Source organism: Amphiprion ocellaris, chromosome 3, assembly GCF_022539595.1.
Source record: "Amphiprion ocellaris isolate individual 3 ecotype Okinawa chromosome 3, ASM2253959v1, whole genome shotgun sequence".
In the NCBI taxonomy this organism is placed as follows: domain Eukaryota; kingdom Metazoa; phylum Chordata; class Actinopteri; family Pomacentridae; genus Amphiprion; species Amphiprion ocellaris.
Window position 1 is genome coordinate 27,905,550 of NC_072768.1, and position 22,538 is coordinate 27,928,087.

Here is a 22,538-nt window from a genome sequence, read left to right on the forward strand (position 1 = left end):
CCAACACTCTGAAGGCGTGGAAATGGCGGCTCCCAGAATTTCGACATTTCGCCATGACACAGGAAATACTGTGTAACTGGCCTGTACATGGTCCAATCTGCCTCAAACTTCACGTGTGATCAGAGTCCGGCCCTGATGAATTCCATAGACCAATATACAGTCCTAGTAATAGTGCCACCTGGTGGATGGACAGGACATGCTGCATATCTAGCCTGGACATGTTCCAATCTGCCTGAAACTTTACAAATGTGATCAGAGTCTGGCCCTCATCACATCCATAGGCTAAAATAAACTCTCCGTTGCAGCACTACCTGGTGGACATGCTTGAATTCACAAAAAAGTCAGTGACAGCCATATCCTAAACCCAACAGGAAGTCTGCTATTTTGAATTGACTGTTTGAAATTTGATGATTTTTGCTCATTTTCAAGAGCTATAAACTCAAAGGACGTAGCTCCAAATCACATCAGATTTGGCCAGTACATACAACAGGCCTTAGTAATCGAAAGTTATCAAAATGTTCTATATAAGTCAATGGCAGTGGCTTGTGGTTTACATGGCTATGTAAATGTCTTGAATGCTCAAATCTGCCTGAAATTGTACATGTATGATCTGTGTCCTGCCCTGATCACATCCATATGATGAAATACATTCACAGTCATAGCGCCACCTGCTGGAAACAGGAAATGTCATTTTTTTTACACTTTGATTTACTATTGTTAGCCCGTTGCCCATATTCATCTCAAACGTGGTGACATAAGCCTAAAGACGTTGATGATGATTCATGGAGAAAATGGTAACTTGTCATCAAAAGGTGTGTCTGTGGCAGTGTGGCGAATTTCGATGTCTTGCCATGACTACTGAAGTGTTTTTATCTCAGATGCATATGATCATATCGGCCCCAAACTTCACATGCTGGACACTGGGCCCAGTTTGAAGACATCCACACTCAAAAATTTAGAAATAGTCACAGCGCCACCTATTGGTAAAAGGAAGCTTGAGGCAGTACATTTGCACTCACCATGGCCCCAAACTTTGTTCTGGAAATTGGTCAGCTCTTCACCCCTTGACAATGCAACAATGTCAAGATTTTGACATTTCATACAACGCTGTTGCTGTGGCAATGCATCGTTGCCATGACAAAGTACTTTTTGACAGGTTAAGAATGCTCAAAACCTCACCAAAATTACCACACACATCACAATCAACCCAAAGAAGAATACTGTCTGCATCTCGGCACAGCATGTGCCATAGCGACCCCTGCAGCATTTTTAACAAATAGTGTCCACGACACATTTCACCTACGTCCACGAAATTTGGGAGACATATAGATCACAACATGATGCACAAAAAAGCCTCCTGGAGTCATACCCTAAACCCAACAGGAAGTCCGCCATTTTGTATTAAGTGTGAGATTTTGGGTAATTTTTGACTTTTTCAAGAGCTATAAATTCTTCTAGGGTAACTCCAACAGATCTCAAGTTTGGCCAGTATATACACCAGGTATTAGTGATCAAAAGTTATCAAAACCTTCCACAAAAGTCTGAGGGCATGGCCATCGCAGCCCCTAGAATTTTGATACTTCGCCATGAAACATCAAATGCTGTGTAACTATCTTCTGCATGCTCCAATCTGCCAAAACTTAAAATGCTTAATCACAGCCCTGCTGGGATTACATCCAGATGACAAAATACATTCACATCATGTGCCATAGCACCCCCTGCAACATTTTAATAAACAGCCTTGGCAGCAAGTTTTACCTATGTCTACGAAATTTGGCATGCATATATAGTTTGAACAAAAATGTCTCTTGGATCCATACTGTAAATCCAACAGGAAGTCCACCATTTTGAATTAAATATCAGATATTTGGTGTTTTTAGTCATTTTCAGAAATTAATTCCTCGCAGGTAGTAACTCAAAAACACCTGAAATTTGGCCAATATATATAGCACAGTTTAAGGTTGAAAATTTGCGAAATTTGTACACAAAAGTGAAAGGGCGTGGCCTTGGCGGCCAACTTGAACTTTGATGCTTTGCCACGTAGCAGGAAGTCTTGTGTAAATCTCCTGTACGTGTTGCAATATGTCTCAAACTTTACATGTGTGATCAGAGTCCGGCCCAGATGAATTCCATAGACCAAGTCACAGTGATAGTGTCACCTGGTGGATGGACAGGAAGTGCTGCATAACTAGCCTGTACATGCGCCAATCTGGCTAAAACATAACATGTGTGCTAAGAATCCAGCCCTCGTCACATTCATAGGCCTAAATACACTCTCAGTAGCAGCATTGCCTGATGGACATGCTTGGATTCACTGACAAGCAAGGATGCGAGGACCCATTCAATGCTGCTTGCAGCTTTAATTCAGTTTGAAATTCCTCACTCCAGTTCAAAATGCTGACGCATAGGGAACACACTAAGAAAAAGAGTGTCTGAATTAAAGCACTTCATGATGCTGAGACAAATAGGGCATAAAGTATTCTCACACTGTGGTCAAGTATGCCTTGGACTCAATTGCAGAGACCGATACATACAAAATGCCCCAAGGAAGAGTCCCGAAAACGAAAGCTAGGTGAAGCAGATGACACGCACCTTAAGGTAAGATTTCAAGTGCTACAGACTTAAGAAGGACCACTGCTGATCTTCAGACAGACATTAATGCGTCTAGATCAGATTCTGACAAAGTCTCCAGAATGACCATAAGCAGACGACTTAAGGAACAAGTGTTGGTATATGTATTTAAACCATCTATATATAAGTGTGTGTGTGTGTGTGTGTGTGTGTGATGTGTACCTTAAAGTAGTTAAAATTAAACTAAACCTTTTTACTACTGATCTTTTTTAAAAGTAGGATATTAAAAAATACCAATAATTATCAGTATTGACCCACATTAAACATTTCAGCAAGTTTTTCAGCTATATTGTCAAGTCCTAATACATGTTTACAGGCAGTTTTGGGATTTAAATCAATGACCTTTCCAGCCAAACTTGTGTTTCTCTTGAAATGCTTTCCATACTCACAGCTACAGTTTCGTCCATCGTGGTTCAAGGTATAGTGGGAAGCACAGCGGCACCTGGCACCAGCAGGTGAAGCCAGGCAGAGGTGGGCACAGTTGCCGTTGTTATGCAAGCACTCATTGGTACCATCCTGACGTGAGGAGTGGAACACCAGAATGTCCAGCATCAGCTCTAGCTGGCCCTGAGGACACAGGGATGTAAAAGCAGTACAGCTCAGCATCTCTTGTCCTGAATATACGATGACGGACCGTATTTGAAGACAATGTTCAATGATCATTTTAATGCCGAAAAAATACACTAGAATATTCACTAGATTTCAATAAAAGCATTTAACGTAAAATATCAGAAGTAAAAAAACAGTAAAAAAACACACACACTTTGGTTATGGGCTTGACACATAGATTAAATTGGTCCCATACCTGTAGCACCACAGTGCGGTTAAGTCCACTGCGTTTTTCTGCCCGTTCAATACTGCGGAGATTAAAATCAGTCCAGTAGATAAAATCTCGGTACTGTGTCAGACCAAAGGGGTGAGGGAGGTCATCTACTATGATCTCTCTCTGAAGGCCTGCAGAAGATAAGACAACATATATGCACTTGCTTAAGAATTCTTCATCTTCTCATGACCATATCAGCTTTCAAGCATCAAGACCAGCATTTTAGATTTGTAACCAACTGTAGATTGGCCGTGGTTGCATCATCAGAATTCCAACAATTACTGGAATTTGCAGAAGTTTACCTGCAGAAGATATGACAGCATATATGCACTTACAAGGTGTGTCCTTGAATGTGAGTCAACAATCATCTACATAGCTTCATATTGTGTCTGTAATCTGTCTCAACCATAATATCACAGCAGAGGCTACAGGGTATGCATTCCAGTTATAGCCAATGCTAGACATATGTGTTTCAATAATTTCAATTTAGGCATAGATTTTATATCTACAAACAAAAAAACCATCTTGAAGTTTTTGATGTAAAAAAAAAAAAAAAAAGGTTTAGTGTGTTATTGTGCCATGTATGCTAGCTAGGTTGATGAGCGTTGGTGTATGTGTTCAAACCTTGCATATTGGTGCTTTCAATCATGCATGTGTCCAAGTCAGTCCAATAGAGTCGATTATCTACATAGTCAATGGTCAGCCCATTGGCACGGCCTACTTTGTCCACCAGGGTCATGATGGTGCTGCCATCCATATAGGCTCTGGCTATGCGAGGTCGACCTCCCCACTCTGTCCAATACATGTAACTGAGGACACAAAACACCATTTCAGCCTGGGACACACATGAGCAAGTTATCCATTTCAATGTGAAAAGTCAGTTTGTTTTTTCTGATGCATTTTCATTAAACTGGATCATCTATTCCTGACAGGGAACCCTTTTCCATTTTGTAACTTCAAGTTCATGAAAGAAAAAGAAGAAAGAAAACAACTTTATTTTGATGTCTTTTAACGTTTGAACATGGTATGATCATGAAGTGACATGAGATGCTATCAGGCAAGCGTGCTGATTTTTCAGGGCTTTGACATTATGAAGACATCACCAAGTAAGTGACAATTAGGCATGTTGGTACATGTACTTAACTTTCATACAATCATACACACATATAGGCTGACAAAGACAGAATAAGGTGTCTAGGCGTGATTTGGTTATCCACAGAGATAATGGCGGCCTTGTTACCAAAACGTTAATAGCACCAGTCCTCTCTCAGCTGGAGGGTACTGAAAAAAAGAGTTGGGACACAAGCCATTGTACCATTATAGTGGCACACTGACATCACCAAACTGTCACTACCTCAGCCCTACAGAAAGAAACATGCTACTTGAAGTCACTGGCACCCATTCATACACCTGAAAGATATTGACCTCCAGCATAATACAGATGTCTGACAGTAAATTACTTTCACAGTTGTGCTTCACAAACTGATGTAATTTGTCTATTTGTTTGCAGCAAAAACTTTGTTTTACAGTTGTGACCAAAAGTTTCTATACACTTGTAGACCATTTATATGATGGCAGTCTTATCATGTATTTTGGTTCTATCATAGATTTATTATAGGTCTTCTTGAAATATGACAAAATCTACAGGGTCAAAAATATACATACAGCAATACTAATATATATGTAAATGTCCTTTGGCCATTTTAACCTCAATAAGGCACTTTTGGTAGCCATCCACAAGCTTCTGCTTCTATTTTTGACCACTCCTCCTGACAGAATTGGTGCAGTTCAACTAAATTTGTTGGGTTTCCGACACAAGCTTGTTTTTTCAGTACAATCCACAGATTCTCGATGGGGTTTAGGTTAGTGCTTTAGTAAGGCCAACTGAAAACCTTAAGGCCCCTACACATTGTGCGATTTTCGGCCGTCGCAGATGAAAGATAACAATCGTGAGAGAATCGTGGCGATATCATAGGTCGTGGCTGTAAATCGTTGGTCCTACGTCGCACAGTGAGACAGGTTCAAGGACGGCCGTTGTCATGGTCTTACAACCAAGGACAAGCTGCAATCAAATTCTGACAGTGTCAGAAATTTGGGGTGATTGTCTCACAGTGTGACTGCTGCTGCGACCTACAACAACTAAGTAACCAATAGAAATGCAGTATGAAATGATTTACTGATCAGCGTGACACTGGCGCTAAACCCAAATAGATGATTTGCACCGACAATGGCAAAACGCATCAAAACAGGTATGTGGGATTTAAACAAAGAAGATAGCCTAGTATAGTTGTGGCAGCAGAAGTCTTTTTGATCTGTCCTCCAGCTCATACCACAACTGGACAAAAAAAGGATGAAGCATGGAAGGATATAGTGGCAGAATTGCAGCTCCCAGGTTAGTAACCTAACATTTGCGGCTAGCAAACGCACACAAACCACTGCTGTAAATAGTGGCCACAGTACTTTGTTTATGTTGTTAAATAAAAAAAAATAATCAGTTTATGTTTCGCTAGTTTCCCTGTGATTGTAGGTGCTCAGTTTATGCTTCGGTTGTTTATTCTTCATGGATGGATGGCGCACGCTTATTGCACATTCACACCGACTCACGTACATCATTGGCTGCAATTCAGCTTTGTTTTCATCGTACAGTCTGCACACAGCAAATTTCATGTCGTGGCCAAAGATTATTTGATTCATTTCGTACAGTGTAGCATGCTGTGAACTTAAAAGATTGTTAAAATCGCACAGTGTGCAAAGGCCTTTAGTTCTAGCCCGAATTAGCCATTACTTCACCACTTTTGATGTATGTTTGGGGTCATTGTCTTGTTGGAACACCCAAGTGTGTCCATGTCCAACCTTTTGGCTGATGATTTTAGGTTTTCCTGAACAATGTGGAGGAAATCCTCATTCTTCATTATTTCACTTATTTTGTGTAAAATACTAGTTTAAGCAAAACAGCACCAGAACATAATACTACCACCACCACTTTAAGGACCCCACCTTCTCTCTGCCAAACATACTGCTGGCCATTGTCGGCAAATAGCTGAATTTCTGTTTCATCTGACCACAGAACTTTCCCCCAGAAGGCCTTTTCTTTGTCTATGTGATCAATAGCAGACTTCAGTTGAGCCTTTAAAAGCCATTTCTGGAGAAATTACTTCGTTCTTGCACTGCAACTTCTCAGCCTACAACGTAAAAAAATATATGAAGGAACTTTAATGATCAGTTACTTTTTAAAAGGTGTGGTCTTACCCATTGGCTGGGTCCAGTGCCAGTGAGCGTGGATTGTCCAATGAACGTGGGTTGTCAAGATCCTTACAGACTAGAACCTGGCGGTGCTGGCCATCCAACCGGGACACCTCTATCCGGTTAGTGCCTGTATCTGCCCAGTAGATGTTACGACCCATCCAGTCAACTGCCATGCCTTCTGGGTAGTCCAGTCCAAATTCTATAACATGTTCTACAGAGCTGCCATTCATATATGCTCTGCTTATTGTCTAACAGAAAGAGAGAGGAGTAAAAAGAGAGAGTGAGAAATACACAAAGAAAAACAGCTATTTCCCATTCAACCTAAAACTTAAACAAATAAAGCACTGCAAGTCCCAGCCTTCCTCATCATAGTTCAGGTAAAGCAATTTTTTTTTTTAAAAACAATTTCTTGTGTGTCTCCCAATCTGTCAGAAGAAAAATTCAAATTTCAATAAATTTCTACAGTCTAGCCCACCTTGGCTTGTATGTCCGTCCAGTATATTCTCCTTTCAGAGACATCAAAGTCAAGAGCAGAGGCCTCCTTAACGCCTGTCAGAGGAATGGCCACATCGTTGCTGTTGGTACCCAGAGAAATGCTCCTGATATTGTCCCTGAGGAGAAAAAAAGATAATAGAATCTTTACAAAATAAAACAACTGCTTTATGTTTTTTCTAATTTAATGCAGGTTGCAACCACACCAATATGGCAAGGTTGAGACTGAAACGAGCGTAAGTTTGAGCAGTTGTGAGATCAAGTCAACGCCAAGTTGAAGCAGGCATGAAAACATGTTACAAACCAAGATAATTAAATCATAAAAGAAACCAAAACAAAACCGAGGCTGCAATATATGACAGTATGAAACAACAAAAATGTGCCTTAATGTTAATTGTTACCTGGCCAAGGTGGCGGAGCCTCGGCGGAGTTAAGTGACGATCTGTGTTGGTTAGCGTGTCTGTTAGGAACATTACTCAAAAATGGATTCATGGATTTGGATGAACTTTTTATCGAAAGTCAGAAATGACACAAGGACCAACTGATTAGATTTTGGCAGTGATGCAGCTTTTAGTTGGGGTGCACAAATTTTTTTTAAAGATTTCAGTTGTCGGAAACGATACGACTGAGCAGCCTTGGCGGAGAACTGTGCTCTCTGAGTGCTTTTCTAGTTAGCAGATGTCATGATTACTTGTCCTGGAAAAAAAATCACATTCTATTTGAAACATACATAAATATTATCAATAATCTGTCCATATAATTAGTATAATCAAACAGATCTAAGAAAATGTTAAACCTGCAGTTCAACACAATAGAACAGATAAAGTTCTAACAGTTAAAGTATTGTGACTTTATATAGAGAATTTATCTGCTATATAACAGTAGACGTCCAGTGTGCTAAAGGAGCAGCCAAAGAAGGCATGAAAAAAGAAGTAGGTGGACTTGCTTGAGACCAAAAGCTACAAAGACTGCTTGTAAGTGGGGAGTTCAGTCGTCCATCTGTTTTTATTAGATAATACATTCTGGTGCACTACTGAATGTATGTCACCCTCATTTTGACAGCAGTCAGATCCAAACAGACAATCAGTGTGATTAAATGCATAAAAATAGAAGAACACATAGCTGAAAAGTCCGTGTATGGTTCGCTCATTCGTTTTTCTGTTTCAAAATAAAATAAAAAAAAACAATGAACCGCTCTTTTTTTGTTTTTCAGTTTTTAAAACCTAAATGTAGAAATGTATTATTTAACTAATGAAAAAAACCACAGTGTTGGATTTTTGCTCTAACTTTTTAAACCCGAAATACAAAATACGGCTGTTGTTTTAATTTGCTGCAACACCTAGAACTAGTCTGGACCACAAAAGCATCAAGAACGGCTGTACTCGAGCACTTTTCCAATTTCATTCGTGAGCTCTTTCAGAGTGGCAAAACCCACGCAGAAATTAGTGACACTTTGCGTCGCCATGGAGCTCCACATTGGAAACCTTTTTGCTGAGAGAGCCATGAAAGCCACATATTTTAAAATAAATTTCCGTTAGAGCCATATAGTTTTTGAAACACTGAATAGCCTACAACTAAATGCGTGCATTTTTAAGTAAGGCCAACAATTTCAGAGTATAACAAGAAAAGCACTCAGAGAGTGCAGTACTCCGCCAAGACTGTTCGTTCCTCAATTTGTGCAGGCCTATTTAGAAATCACGGCAACATAGAATCTGGCCATTTGATAAAGATCGACCCACAAACTAACCGAATAAATAAAAAAATTGCCTTGTATGAGCACAGGCATGTGTTGTGCAAGTGTAAGTTATGTACTGCGTGACTGAAATATGTAGCAGGTCGAGTGAAAAGTGAACTGACACAGCGTTCACTTGTTGTCATGGTTACAACAACGCCGTGCTGGCCGCTATATCTCGCAATGGAAAATCCTTAACAAATCCGTGGATCCAGACTATAAGCCGCATCACTGCCAAAATTTAATGAGGTGGTCCTTGTGTCATTTCTGACCTTCCCTGAAAATTTCATCCAAATCTGTTGGTCTGTTTTTGAGGAATGCTGTGCACTGACAGACAGATTCACAGTAAGCCGATCATCACATAACTCCGCCGCATTCCTTGGCGGAGTAGAAAGTCTTTGAATGTATTCTTTTTAATAACGTTATACTGAAACTAACCAATAATAAATAAAATACTTTTCACCATTAATACAAAGGTGAATTCTTCTTTCCATTCCTGCTGAAATGTACTGTACTCCTAGGGTTGCCACCTTTCAGAAATGAAAATAAAGGACGCCCACCACGGCTCCTAGGGGCCACAGGTCAGTGAAATTGGAAAGATATTCACAGATTCAGACTTCCGGCATCAATAACTCATTAGACATAAATTGTGAAAATATAAACGATGCCTCTTTTCCATCGTTGTAAGGTGGGCAATGTGCTACAAGTCCAGTTTTATCAAAAGTAGCTGTCTTTCAAGTTGCAGGAGTAACACTGGTGTCAATAGGAGCCAGTTGATGGCTGTGGTGATTTTGGTGACATCACAGTGTATAAGAGTGAAGTTATTGAATATTTGTGTCTCTCTTGGCTGTTACAGCGGTTTTGCAATTTGCAGACCGTACCTGTTCACAGCCGGCTGCTCATAGACACCAATACTATTTCTGCAGCTTGAAAGACAGCTACTTTTGATAAAACTGGGCTTGTAGCACATTGTCTGCCTTACAACGAAGGGAAAGAGGCATTATTTATGTTTTGACAACCTATATCTAACTCTTGATGTCAGAAGTCCGAATTTGTGATTATCTTTCCTACTTTACCGATCTCGGGGCCACTACCACTCAAGGAGTGATATATTTAATTTTGAAAAAAGCATTTAGCCATACTTAAAGCTTTAAGTGCTTTATTAACACGGAACTAAGAATTTTGTATTGTTTTGTGATCACAGGTTATGGCTGAAAAGAAGTGGCCTCATTTTAAACAGTGAAACCACACTAAAATAAAATGTAATGGCCAACCACTGTGCAATACTGGATTCTGCAAAAACATAAACAACTGAATGCAGAATACTGGACAAATAAATTCTCTACAGACGTTTTTTTCCCATCTAAATCTTATCTTAACACAATGAATGTATTAACTTATTTATGTGTGTATGCATGTATTAATTGATTTATTTAGTACTGTTAACATATCAGAATTCTGAGTTTTTCCATAGATAGGCAAAGGCCATTTATTGACTACATATAGGCTATTAAATAAATGTTTATTAAAAACTAAAAAGCATTAAAAAATAACAAACAACTTAGGCATTTATTGAGTCACTAAAACACTGTAGAGTCTATGGCCACATCAGCATGATTATAAGCATCCTCACAACCAGATACTGATGTCCCTTACTATACCGACTTCAGGAGATGATTGGGAGATGAAAAACTGTGACCTGCTGGTTGGGCTCTCTCTGTTCTCATGTTTCTTACATGTTGGCCCCCTGATGCTGCTTTACTTCAGCTAATCCATGAGCAACAGAACCCACCGCCAGGGGTTTGACTCTTCCCACTCACGTCGGTACATTTGCAAACGTTTTTGCTTCTGTGGACGTGGTGGAGTTTCGGGTGTAGATATTTTTAAATGTGCAGGTGCAGCGTCTGTAACCTGGCAACCTGCCACAGGACCATAGGACCGGGCACACAGAGAAGGTCTATCCGCTCCGGTGGGCCTCGTGTTGGGTCCTCACTACATAGGTCTAAGGAAGATGAAATTTGCTGCCCTTAATATTTCTTGTGTTTTATTTTGTTCATTCAGTTTGGATGAGTGTGTGACAGAGGTGTATAGGACATTTATGAAAATACGGAACAATTCAAATTCAAATAAAGGACGATTTCCTATTTTAAGGGACGGGTGGCAACCCTAGGTATTCCTCATCTTTTTTTCTTTTCGCCATCTTCTTCGTCAAAAGGGTTTGCTCTGCATAAATTATCTAGCTGACTATTTGATTAAAAGGAGGGAAGTTTACTTCTTGACCTCACAACGACCTGTGTAGGCTACCACATTATCCAATAAAAATAGAGTTTTGGTGTCGGACCCTCCTGTACCCTGAAGGACAGATTGGCTCCAGTCACCTGCAACCCTGAACAGGAGTGATGGAAATGGATGGATTAAAATGCATGACTGTTTTATATTTTTAACACTGTGATTTCTGTAACGTTTTACTTTAAAATGTCAGCAGAATTATTCATTACTTATCGTGTTAAGAAATGTCAGCTAAGATTTATCTGCGAGTCAGATGCAGTCATCAAAAGAGCCACATCTGGCTCGCAAGCCATAGGTTGCCGACCCCTGCTCTATAATGAGTGTCAGGAGGTTCTGTATGGAGAGCAATTTGATTTCCGATTCCGCTGGTAGCTTCCAAATGGTGCGCCGAAGGAAAAAGGCTTTTTCTGTTTAAACCTCAAAATTGGTAAAAACGCAGTGTTTTCAATCCGTGTATGGTTCGCTCATTCGTTTTTCCGTTTCAAAATAAAATCTAAAAAACCAATAAACCACAATGTTTTTTTGTTTTTCAGTTTTTAAAAACTAAATGTAGAAATGTATTATTTAACTAATGAAAAAACCACAGTGTTGGTTTTTTGCTCTAGCTTTTTAAACCCGAAATACAAAATACGGCTGTTGTTTTATTTTGTAGCAACACCGGAAGTCGCTGAGGAAGAACAGTTTAGAGCTGGTCTGGACCGTGAACACATCTAGAATGGCTGTCCTTGAGCCCTTTTCCGATTTAATTCTCTTTAAGAGTGGAAAACCCACGCAGAAATCATGGAGTTCTCCATTGTTCTATAATGAGTGTCAGGAGGTTCTGCTGGAGAACAGTTTAAGAAGATCAATCGTGCTGATTTGGAGAGAGCTGTAATTTGTTCTGTTAACCACAGATGTTATTTTCAGTGCCATACTTTATTAACTGTAGAATGTTACGTTTCACTTTTGTGTGTTTTACAGACAGATCCGACATGTGGACGACAGTTTATGACAGGATACTGGTCATCTACTGGTGCCGCTGTTCCAGTTTAACTGACCATCAGGTTAACTGGTGATAGTTTCCGTCTCCAGATGTTTCGTCCTCAGATTCGTCCCGACCAGACCTGGCTATGTGTCAAATAAAAATACTAGATAATGAAGACCTGCCGAAAAACGTCGGCATCACTATTTAATAAAGTCTATATACATGTAAATATCATCTACAGACAATAAAAAAGAAATGTGCTGGCGAAATTTGAAAAAAAAAAAAACCATACATTTTTATGAACGGTGAGAGGAAACGATGTAATCCAGAGATAAAATTAGAGACCACAGTCTGACTCATCATGCCACCGATCAGTCCAATAAACATCTTCACAAGGATGTAAAAAGGAATACAAAAATATAACACAAACTACCTGCGTAGTTTAATCACTCAGACTACAGTACTGGAAGTATTCTAGTCTTCCTCTGCCACGTCTCTAAAAGTATCTTTTTGCCATTTCTAAACCAGCCAGAGTTTTTGGAAAGACACAACTCACACATATATTGTTTGTTTTGACCAGATCGGATCCCTTTACTTCCATTTTTATTTAATATTGTTAACGTACTCTGAAATGACGGTTAGGACGGAGGACTGAACGTGTTTTATTGTTTTCTGAGTGACTAGTTTTAACAACATGGTCTCAGTTTGTTCTGATGTATTTTATCAGATCCAGCTGATGTTGTTCTAATGTATTTTATCAGATCTAGCTGATGTTCTGCTGCGTGTTGTTCTGATGTATTTTATCAGATCCAGCTCATGTTCTGCTGCGTGTTGTTCTGATGTATTTTATCAGATCCAGCTGATGTTCTGCTGCTTGTTGTTCTGATGTATTTTATCAGATCCAGCTGATGTTCTGCTGCGTGTTGTTCTGATGTATTTTATCAGACCCAGCTGATGTTCTGCTGCATGTTGTTCTGATGGGAGGCTGCTGAGGGTCTGAGTGTTTCTGAGAACAAACCCGAGTTACAGTGGGTACGGAAAGTATTCAGACCCCTTTAAATTTGTCACTTTTTGTTTCATTGCAGCCATTTGCTAAAATCAAAAAAGTTCATTTTATTTCTCATTAATGTACACTCAGCACCCTATCTTGACAGAAAAAAACAGAAATGTAGAAATTTTTGCAAATTTATTAAAAAAGAAAAACTGAAATATCACAAGGTCATAAGTATTCAGACCCTTTACTGTGACACTCATATTTAACTCACCTGCGGTCCATTTCTTCTGATCCTCCTTGAGATGGTTCTACTTCTTCATTGGAGTCCAGCTGTGTTTAATTAAACTGATTGGACTTGATTAGGAAAGGCACACACCTGTCTATATAAGACCTTACAGCTCACAGTGCATGTCAGAGCAAATGAGAATCATGAGGTCGAAGGAACTGCCCAAGGAGCTCAGAGACAGAATTGTGGCAAGGCACAGATCTGGCCAAGGTTACAAAAGAATTTCTGCAGCACTCAAGGTTCCTAAGAGCACAGTGGCCTCCATAATCCTTAAATGGAAGAAGTTTGGGACGACCAGAACTCTTCCTAGACCTGGCCGTCCAGCCAAACTGAGCAATCGTGGGAGAAGAGCCTTGGTGAGAGAGGTAAAGAAGAACCCAAAGATCACCGTGGCTGAGCTCCAGAGATGCAGCAGGGAGATGGGAGAAAGTTCCACAAAGTCAACTATCACTGCAGCCCTCCACCAGTCGGGCCTTTATGGCAGAGTGGCCCGACGGAAGCCTCTCCTCAGTGCAAGACATATGAAAGCCTGCATAGAGTTTGCCAAAAAACACATGAAGGACTCCCAGACTATGAGAAATAAGATTCTCTGGTCTGATGAGACCAAGATTGAACTTTCTGGCGTTAATTCTAAGCGGTATGTGTGGAGAAAACCAGGCACTGCTCATCACCTGCCCAATACCATCCCAACAGTGAAACATGGTGGTGGCAGCATCATGCTATGGGGCTGTTTTTCAGCTGCAGGGACAGGACGACTGGTTGCAATTGAAGGAAAGATGAATGCAGTCAAGTACAGAGATATCCTGGAAGAAAACCTCTTCCAGAGTGCTCTGGACCTCAGACTGGGCCCAAGGTTCACCTTCCAACAAGACAATGACCCTAAGCACACAGCTAAAATAACAAAGGAGTGGCTTCGGAACAACTCTGTGACCATTCTTGACTGGCCCAGCCAGAGCCCTGACCTAAACCCAATTGAGCATCTCTGGAGAGATCTGAAAATGGCTGTCCACCAACGTTCACCATCCAACCTGACAGAACTGGAGAGGATCTGCAAGGAAGAATGGCAGAGGATCCCCAAATCCAGGTGTGAAAAACTTGTTGCATCATTCCCAAGAAGACTCATGGCTGTACTAGCTCAAAAGGGTGCTTCTACTCAATACTGAGCAAAGGGTCTGAATACTTATGACCGTGTGATATTTCAGTTTTTCTTTTTTAATAAATTTGCAAAAATTTCTACATTTCTGTTTTTTTCTGTCAAGATAGGGTGCTGAGTGTACATTAATGAGAAATAAAATGAACTTTTTTGATTTTAGCAAATGGCTGCAATGAAACAAAGAGTGAAAAATTTAAAGGGGTCTGAATACTTTCCGTACCCACTGTAAACCTGAAGTTCTGCTCTGGATCTGTTCCACTGAACTCAGACTAACACACAGCAGTGGACGTGCTTCTATGTTGTGGGTTTTCTTGGTGAGACATTAATTAGTTTTGTGGCTCGTTATTAACCAAGCAGCCTGTGTTAAGTTGTGATTATCCCCAGTTAACCTGGGCGTGTTTCCTGAACAATCACCAGGTGTTAAACACCTGACAGGATGACAAAGATCTGTTTGGATGAAGCGGGATGTTTATCGGACGGATCGGTGGCATGATGAGTCAGACTGTGGTCTCTAATTTTATCTCTGGATTCCATCGTTTCCTCTCACCGTTCATAAAAATATGTGTTTTCTGTTTGTTGTCTGCAGATGATATTTACATGGATACAGACTTTATTAAGTAGTGATGCCGACGTTTTTCAGCAGGTTTTCTTTATCTAGTATCTTTATTTCACACACAGTCAGGTGTGGTCAGGACGAATCTGAGGACGAAACATCTGGAGACGGAAACTATCAACAGTTCATCTGAAGAAACAAAAAGAAAAAACAAAACAAAACAAAAAAACTCCTACACTCATACATCATTCATTCCCTCACTCATTCTACCCTAGCCCAGAAATCTCAGGATCACTGTGTACATAGCAGTATATCAGTTCATGCAAACACATCTATGACATTTTGTACATTTCAACCAGACGAACAGGAAACAAAATACAAAAGAGATAAGGATACAATTCACTGCACAGCCAGAAATGAGAATTAGAGTATAGTTCTTATAATAAGCTCTCAATTTTTTTCATCAGGTTTGACCAACAGTTGATATTTTGTGCTTTAGCTGAATGTAATCGTGCTGTGGTAAGCTCTAGCTGTGCAATGTCCTTGTAAGAAGAAAGCCATTCCTTCATTGACAGTGTATGTGGGGTTTTCCGGTGGCAAGCTATCATCTTCTTGGCTGCTGTAAGCCCAGCCAACAGAAGACAGCTGTTATTTATTGTTAATTTCAGAGAAGAAATGTAAAAAGTAATAGCAGAGCTGGTGAACAAGGAACAGTTCTTTCCATTACATCAGATAATATACTTGAAATGTTCTTCCATAAACTTAACTTCCGGGCACTGCCAAACTAAATGAAAAAATGTACCACTGGTATTGCCTGGACAGAAATCACAAAATGGGTTATTTCTGAGTTTCATTAGATGAAGTCTTTGAGGTATAAAATAGGACCGATGGATAAATTCATAGTGAATCATCTGATGGTTCGGCTTTCTAAATGAAATGGTAATATTGGACCAAATAGATTGCCAGTTTAGTTCTGGGGGAACATCAGTATCACTTTTCCAGAGTCTGTTTAAAGGTACATGTTTATATGAAGCCTCAGCTATCAGTTTGTATAGGTCGGAGGCAATACCTTTGTTTTTATCTTAAGTACTCAGTTTGATATGGAAAGGATGATCTTCTAATTCAGAGTCGCATGGAACACCTTGAGCGTGCATTGCTGTGCGTAACTGTAAATAAAAGAAAAAGGAAGTGCCTGGAAGGTCAAAAGTTCTTTGTAATTCCTGGATTTCAAGGAGACCTTGTTTCCCTGTAATATCTTGAAGTGTTTACTCTCTTATCACTCCACTGGGGGAAGCAGATTGCTTTCCCATCTATGAGATTAAAATTCTGAAATATTGGAGACTGACGGAAAAATTTAGAATGTATTTTTGCAAATTGTTGGACTTTAAGCCACAAAGTGAAAAGGTGTGAAATAATTGGTCCGAAATCACGTTTCACTACCTTATGTGATATAGTGGAATATATCAGATGATGTAGGTTATATGGACATGTTAATTTCTCCTCAATAGGGCGCCATGAAACCAGACTATTTGGATTTAGCCAGACGACAAGTGATGATGAACTGGCGATAGTTGACGTCTCCAGATGTTTCGTCGCAGATTCATCTCGACCAGACCTGGTTGTGTGTGAAATAAAGATACTAGACAAAGAAGACCTCGCCGAAAAATGTCGGCATCACTACTTAATAAAGTCTATATTTATGTAAATATCATCTAGAGACAGTAAAAAGAAATGTGTTGGCCGAGATAAAAAAAAAAAACCACGTATTTTTCCAAGTACGGTGAGAGGATTTTTGATTTAAGGGATTTGATTTAATGACGCGCTCCTAATCCATCCAATTGGAGTACATATAAACAGAGCTATAAATATGGCATCACAATCATTTAGGTGTCCAACAGGAATATCTGTAGCTGTAACTTTCAGATTTGACTGACAGTCCACTCATGGCTCACTGTGTAGAATGAAAAAACTATTGTATGTTTTTACCAGATCGGTTCCCTTTTACTTCCACTTTTTTACACGAATCCGTGTATGGCTCGCTCATCTGTTTTTCCGTTTAAAAATAAAATGAGCAAAGAAAAAAAGCCGTTTTTTTGTTTTTTCGTTTAAAAATTTAATTTGAAAAACAAAAAATGGAGAAAGAAAAAAACGCTGCGTTTTTACCAATTTTAAGGTTTAAACAAAAAAGAAAAGCCTTTTCCCATTTGAAAGCTACTGACAGAACCGGAAATCAAAGCCAGAACCCGTGGCGACTTGACTTCACTTCTATGTCCCAAACTCTGCACCACATACTTTGAACAACGAAGACATGTTTGTCTTATTTACAGGGAGTAGACGCATCACACTGAGAGCTCATGATCTCAGTGTGAACAAAATCCCTTTAATGGTCCAAGGAAGTATTTTTAAGTCTTAAAATGTGAAGAACTCTAGCGATTCTGGCCTGTTCCAGTTTAACTGGTGATCAGGTTAACTGGTGATAGTTTCCGTCTCCAGATGTTTCGTGTGAAATAAAGATACTAGATAAAGAAAACTTCGCTGAAAAACGTTGGCATCACTACTTAATAAAGTCTGTATCATGTAAATATCACCTACAGACAGTAAAAAGAAATGTGGTGGCCTAAAAAATAACACGCATTTTTATGAACGTGAGGGAAATGATGGAATCCAGAGATAAAATTAGAGACCACAGTCTGACTCATCATTCCACCGATCAGTTCAACAAACATGCCGCTTCATCCACATAGATGACTATCATTCTGCCAGGTGTTTAACTCCTGGTGATTGTTCAGGAAACATGCCCAGGTAAACTGGGGATAGTCACAACTTAACACAGGCTGCCTGGTTAATAACGAGCCACAAAACTAATTATTGTCTCTCCAAGAAAACCCACAACATAGAAGCATGTCCTCTGCTGGGTGTTAGTCTGAGTTCAGTGGAACAGATCCAGAGCAGAACTTCAGGTTTAACTTGGGTTTGTTCTCAGAAACACTCAGACCCTCAGCACCCTCCCATCAGAACAACATGCAGCAGAACATTAGCTGGATCTGATAAAATACATTGGAACAAACTGAGACCACGTTGTCAAAACTAGTCACTCAGAAAACAATAAAAACATGTTCAGTCCTCCGTCCTTACCATCATTTCAGAGCACGTTAACCACTGACAATATTAAATAAAAATGGAAGTAAAGGGATCCGATCTGGTCAAAACAAACAATATATTTGTGAGTTGTGTCTTCCCAAAACCCCTGGCTGGTTTAGAAATGGCAAAAAGATACTTTTAAAGACGTCGCAGAGGAAGACTAGAATACGTCCAGTACTGTACAGTCTGAGTGATTATACTACGCAGGTAGTTTGTGTTATATTTTTGTAATCGTTTTTATATCCTTGTGAAGATGTTTATCGGACTGATCGGTGGCATGATGAGTCAGACTGTGGTCTCTAATTTTATCTCTGGATTCCATAGTTCCCTCTCACCATTCATAAAAATATGTTTTTTTAATTTCAGACAGCACATTTCTTTTGACTGTCTGTAGATATTTACATGGATATAGACTTTATTAAGTAGTGATGCCGACATTTTTCGGCGAGGTCTTCTTTTTCTAGTGTCTTTATTTCACACACAGCCAGGTCTGGTGGGGACAAATCTGCGACGAAAAATCTGGAGATGGACATTATCGCCAGTTAACCTGATCACCAGTTAAACTGGAACAGCTGTTTCCAAAGTGTCGCTGATTTCTGAGTGGGTTTTCCACATTCAAAGTAAGTAAAATTGACAAACAGCTCGAGTACAGCCGTTCAAGATGTGCCTAAACTGCTCTAAATTGTTCTTCCTTGGCAACTTCCGGTGTTGCAACAAAATAAAACAATAGCCGTATTTTGTATTTCGGGTTTAAAAAGCTACAGTAAAAATCCAACACTGTGGTTTTTCCATTATTTAAATAGTACATTTCTACATTTAGGTTTTAAAAACTGAAAAACCAAAAAACAACGAGGTTTATTGTTTTTTTTTTAGATTTTATTTTGAAACGGAAAAATGTATGAGTGAACCATACTCGGATTTTAACGGATTGTTAAATAATGCATTTCTACATTTAAGTTTTAAAAACTGAAAAACAACAAAAACCGCAGTTTATTGTTTTTTTAGATTTTATTTTGAAATGGAAAAACGAATGAGCGAACCATACACGGATTATACACGGATTATTTAGTCACTTTGCCCTTTTTCATATTATGCAAATGAGCTAAAATCATCATGGTGATCTGTATTGTTCATTTGTAGAGTATATTGAAATTTAAGGTAATAAATCTCATGTTGTGTTGGTACTACTGTGTTGTATAAGGCTACCTGGGAACATATTTTTGTGAAGCATTTGCACTTGATTTCTAAAACTCTGGAAGATTTTTAAAAGAACACTTTTTGCCTAACACGCTCTATGTGGTCTCTTCCTTCACTGTTCACCAAACACGCCTATGTGCTGATGTCACTCCTGTGTATCTTTATGAAGGCTGCAAACAGACTTTAGGTTCATTACCACCACCTACTGGGCTGGAGTGTTCATCAGTGTTACTGGTGTGCCAGAAATAAGGGAACTGAGAAGGATGCGATTAAATGCGTTATTTTTTTAAACGCGTTGTTTTTTTCTGTAATTAATTAATCGAAATTAACGCACTGAAGTCCCAGCCCTATTTTTATCAGTGTTATTAAGGTGCTTTGTGTCCTTGCCTTCCTTTTTGCCATTTGTTTCTTTTATTTATATTTTTTAATGGATACAGACAAAATGAATGCAATAGGTACTAGTTGCAGGTAATAAAAACAGTGAAACAGTTCATCTTATTCATCCAACTGGTTCACAGGTTGGTGTTAGCCTACCTGTTGGTAAAGAGAAGGAAGGCCTCAGGAACCACACATGTATGGAGATCTGAGAGGAGTTCCATTCCCATGGGACAGGCACAGCTAACAGCCTGCTGATGCCAGAAACAAAGATGACTGCATCCACCGTTATCCATCGCACAGCCATTTGTACCTGGATACATTAAAGACCAAAAAGTTCAAAGTATGAATATGTGTCTCATACAGCATTTTCATATTTGCTCGACATGTTCTACTGTTAAAAAATCACATGAAAAATCTGTGTCTTACCATATGTCTCTGTCACTTTAGTGGCTTTGAGCCCCATTAAATCGGGCAACTGATCAATAATGATCTCTCGTACAGCTGTAGCTTTATGGACTCTCTCAATGCTACGTCTCTGCCAGTCAGTCCAATAGATATAATCACCCAGTAGAGTAAAACCAAAGATATGAGGCAGCTTGTCCTCGAGCAGGGTCTGCCTGTTACTGCCATCCACACTGATCACCTGAGACAGGGGTGGAAAAAGACAAAAAGTGAACAGGGAAACTTTTATAGCTTTTGTAAAGCTAAAGTGTAAAAAAAAAAAAAAAAAAAAAAAAAAAAAAAAAAGTCATCCTTAAAATCTTCATGGCAAAAGAAACTGTCAGTCAGAGAACAGAACATATTATTTTGTTAGATTTCATAACTGTATTGGCATTGTTGGTAATACTTTTAATGTAAGAAAACAGTTGAGGCCCTTTGAAAGACTGCCTATTAAAATTGACAATTTGTTGTCAATTTTATAACTTTGGTATTTAAGACACACAGTCACATTGTGAAAGTAAGTACAAATTTATCACACATTCAAATCCAAAAAATTGGTCACCCAGCAAATCAGCCAAAGGGAAGTTACTGATTATATCGCAGGATATGCAAGTCACTCTTCAAGTGTTGTTGCCAAAGCACTGCATCTACATCAGAAAGACATTGCACAAATTTGACATGCATAAGAGGCATGTCAGTAAAAAGCTTTTACTATCCAAAAAGAAGGTTAGAACAAAACTACAGTTTGCCATTGAACATACATTATATATATAATCAAAAAGTGGCCATGTAAAATAATGTGCTCTGGAAAAATGAATCAAAGATAGACTTGTCTGGCCATAGTAACAGCAGACATGTTTGGTGCAGACCAAAAACAGCTTTTCACGAGAAGAACCTTTGACCAACTGTGAAGCAAGGTGAAGGAAATATTATGATCTGGCGTGCTTGACTGCTTTGGGGACTAGGTACCTTTCAATCACTGATTCAACTATGAATTCTGCATCATTTAAAAGAATACTTAAAGATAATGTGACACCACTGAAAGTTTAAGTCGCACTTGAAGTGGACCTTTTGAAAGTATAATGAAACACACTAGGAAAGCCACCAAAGAATGGCTTAGAATAAAGAATTGGAGTGACATTTTTTCCACAGAAGTACAATAAAACATTTCATATCTGATATTTTTGTTAAATAATTGACAGAAATATCTAAATTTCCTTGTGGTTTTGTTTACAGCATATCAGCTGTAGGCACAGTAACAAAAAAAGAAACAAATGTTTGTCGAAGTGAAAACACTGAAAATCATGAAAATCCAATAAATGCATTTTAAAAGATGTCTCTCACATGTTACACTATGCTGTCTTCTATTGATTTTCTGGTTCTTGTGTTCCTTAGCATGGTGCTAAACGATTCAAGGCGGTAAGAAATGGAGAGACAGAACTGTCGGCCAGAAATTTCTGTCCTCATACAAAGATGAGAAAATCACAGGACAACACATAACATGAAAACATAACAATAAAATACACATATTAATCAGGGATTTCTCTGCTCTACATATGTTTGAGTGTGTGTGTAAGTATGTATACACATACTTACACACACATAGAGCATATCAGTTACAAGGAATCTATTATTAGGCAGCTTAAAAATGACACAGGCAGTCTTGTCAACAAATCCCCCGCAATTGTAGCGGACATGGCTTGGCTTCTTTGAAATGCCAAGAGAAGAGGCCAAATCAGATAAGAAACCCTTTCTTTTTGGATGTTTATTTAGAACCACATAAAGCTGCCACCTCTGTTGCCATTCTGTCCATTGTCCAGATGGACAGAATGGGGAACCTTCTCTTTCTCAGGGAAGGGACTCCATTAGTGGCACGAGATGAATTACAGCAGGACTCTGTGATTCCCCCACACCATCCACAGTTTCTGGAGAAAACTGGGTTACATTAATTTCTTTTGCAGCAAAGTGTGAATCTCAGACCTCCTGCAGAGGGGGGCAAGCTTCACCCAGAACATTAACACCTTGGAAGAACAACTGGAAAGAGACAATGACTCTCATACAGTGATGAATGTTTTTGATCAACACCTCATTTCATGTCTGATTTTTCTCCTAGGAATGCCAGTTCCTGCCTGCAGAGAGGCCATCTGATAAGAAGCCATAAAAAACTTTACCACCTGTGAAAGCCTGGTTTGAGTGTCACAGTTTTACACTGAAACAT

At 39.2% G+C, this 22,538-nt stretch overlaps 1 protein-coding gene across 1 annotated transcript in view; it reads right to left on the reverse strand.

The window, feature by feature from the left end:
- lrp5 (low density lipoprotein receptor-related protein 5) overlaps window positions 1–22,538 on the reverse strand; it is a 140,421-nt gene that overhangs the window by 27,781 nt on the left and 90,102 nt on the right. Inside the window, exons 12-18 of the mRNA XM_023267413.3 lie at window positions 20,306–20,522; window positions 20,036–20,189; window positions 7,176–7,311; window positions 6,704–6,948; window positions 4,079–4,263; window positions 3,437–3,585; window positions 3,021–3,198 (exon numbers count right to left, since the gene is read on the reverse strand). Coding sequence (XP_023123181.1) covers window positions 3,021–3,198; window positions 3,437–3,585; window positions 4,079–4,263; window positions 6,704–6,948; window positions 7,176–7,311; window positions 20,036–20,189; window positions 20,306–20,522 — 1,264 coding nt within the window. The remainder of the gene's footprint in view (window positions 1–3,020; window positions 3,199–3,436; window positions 3,586–4,078; window positions 4,264–6,703; window positions 6,949–7,175; window positions 7,312–20,035; window positions 20,190–20,305; window positions 20,523–22,538) is intronic.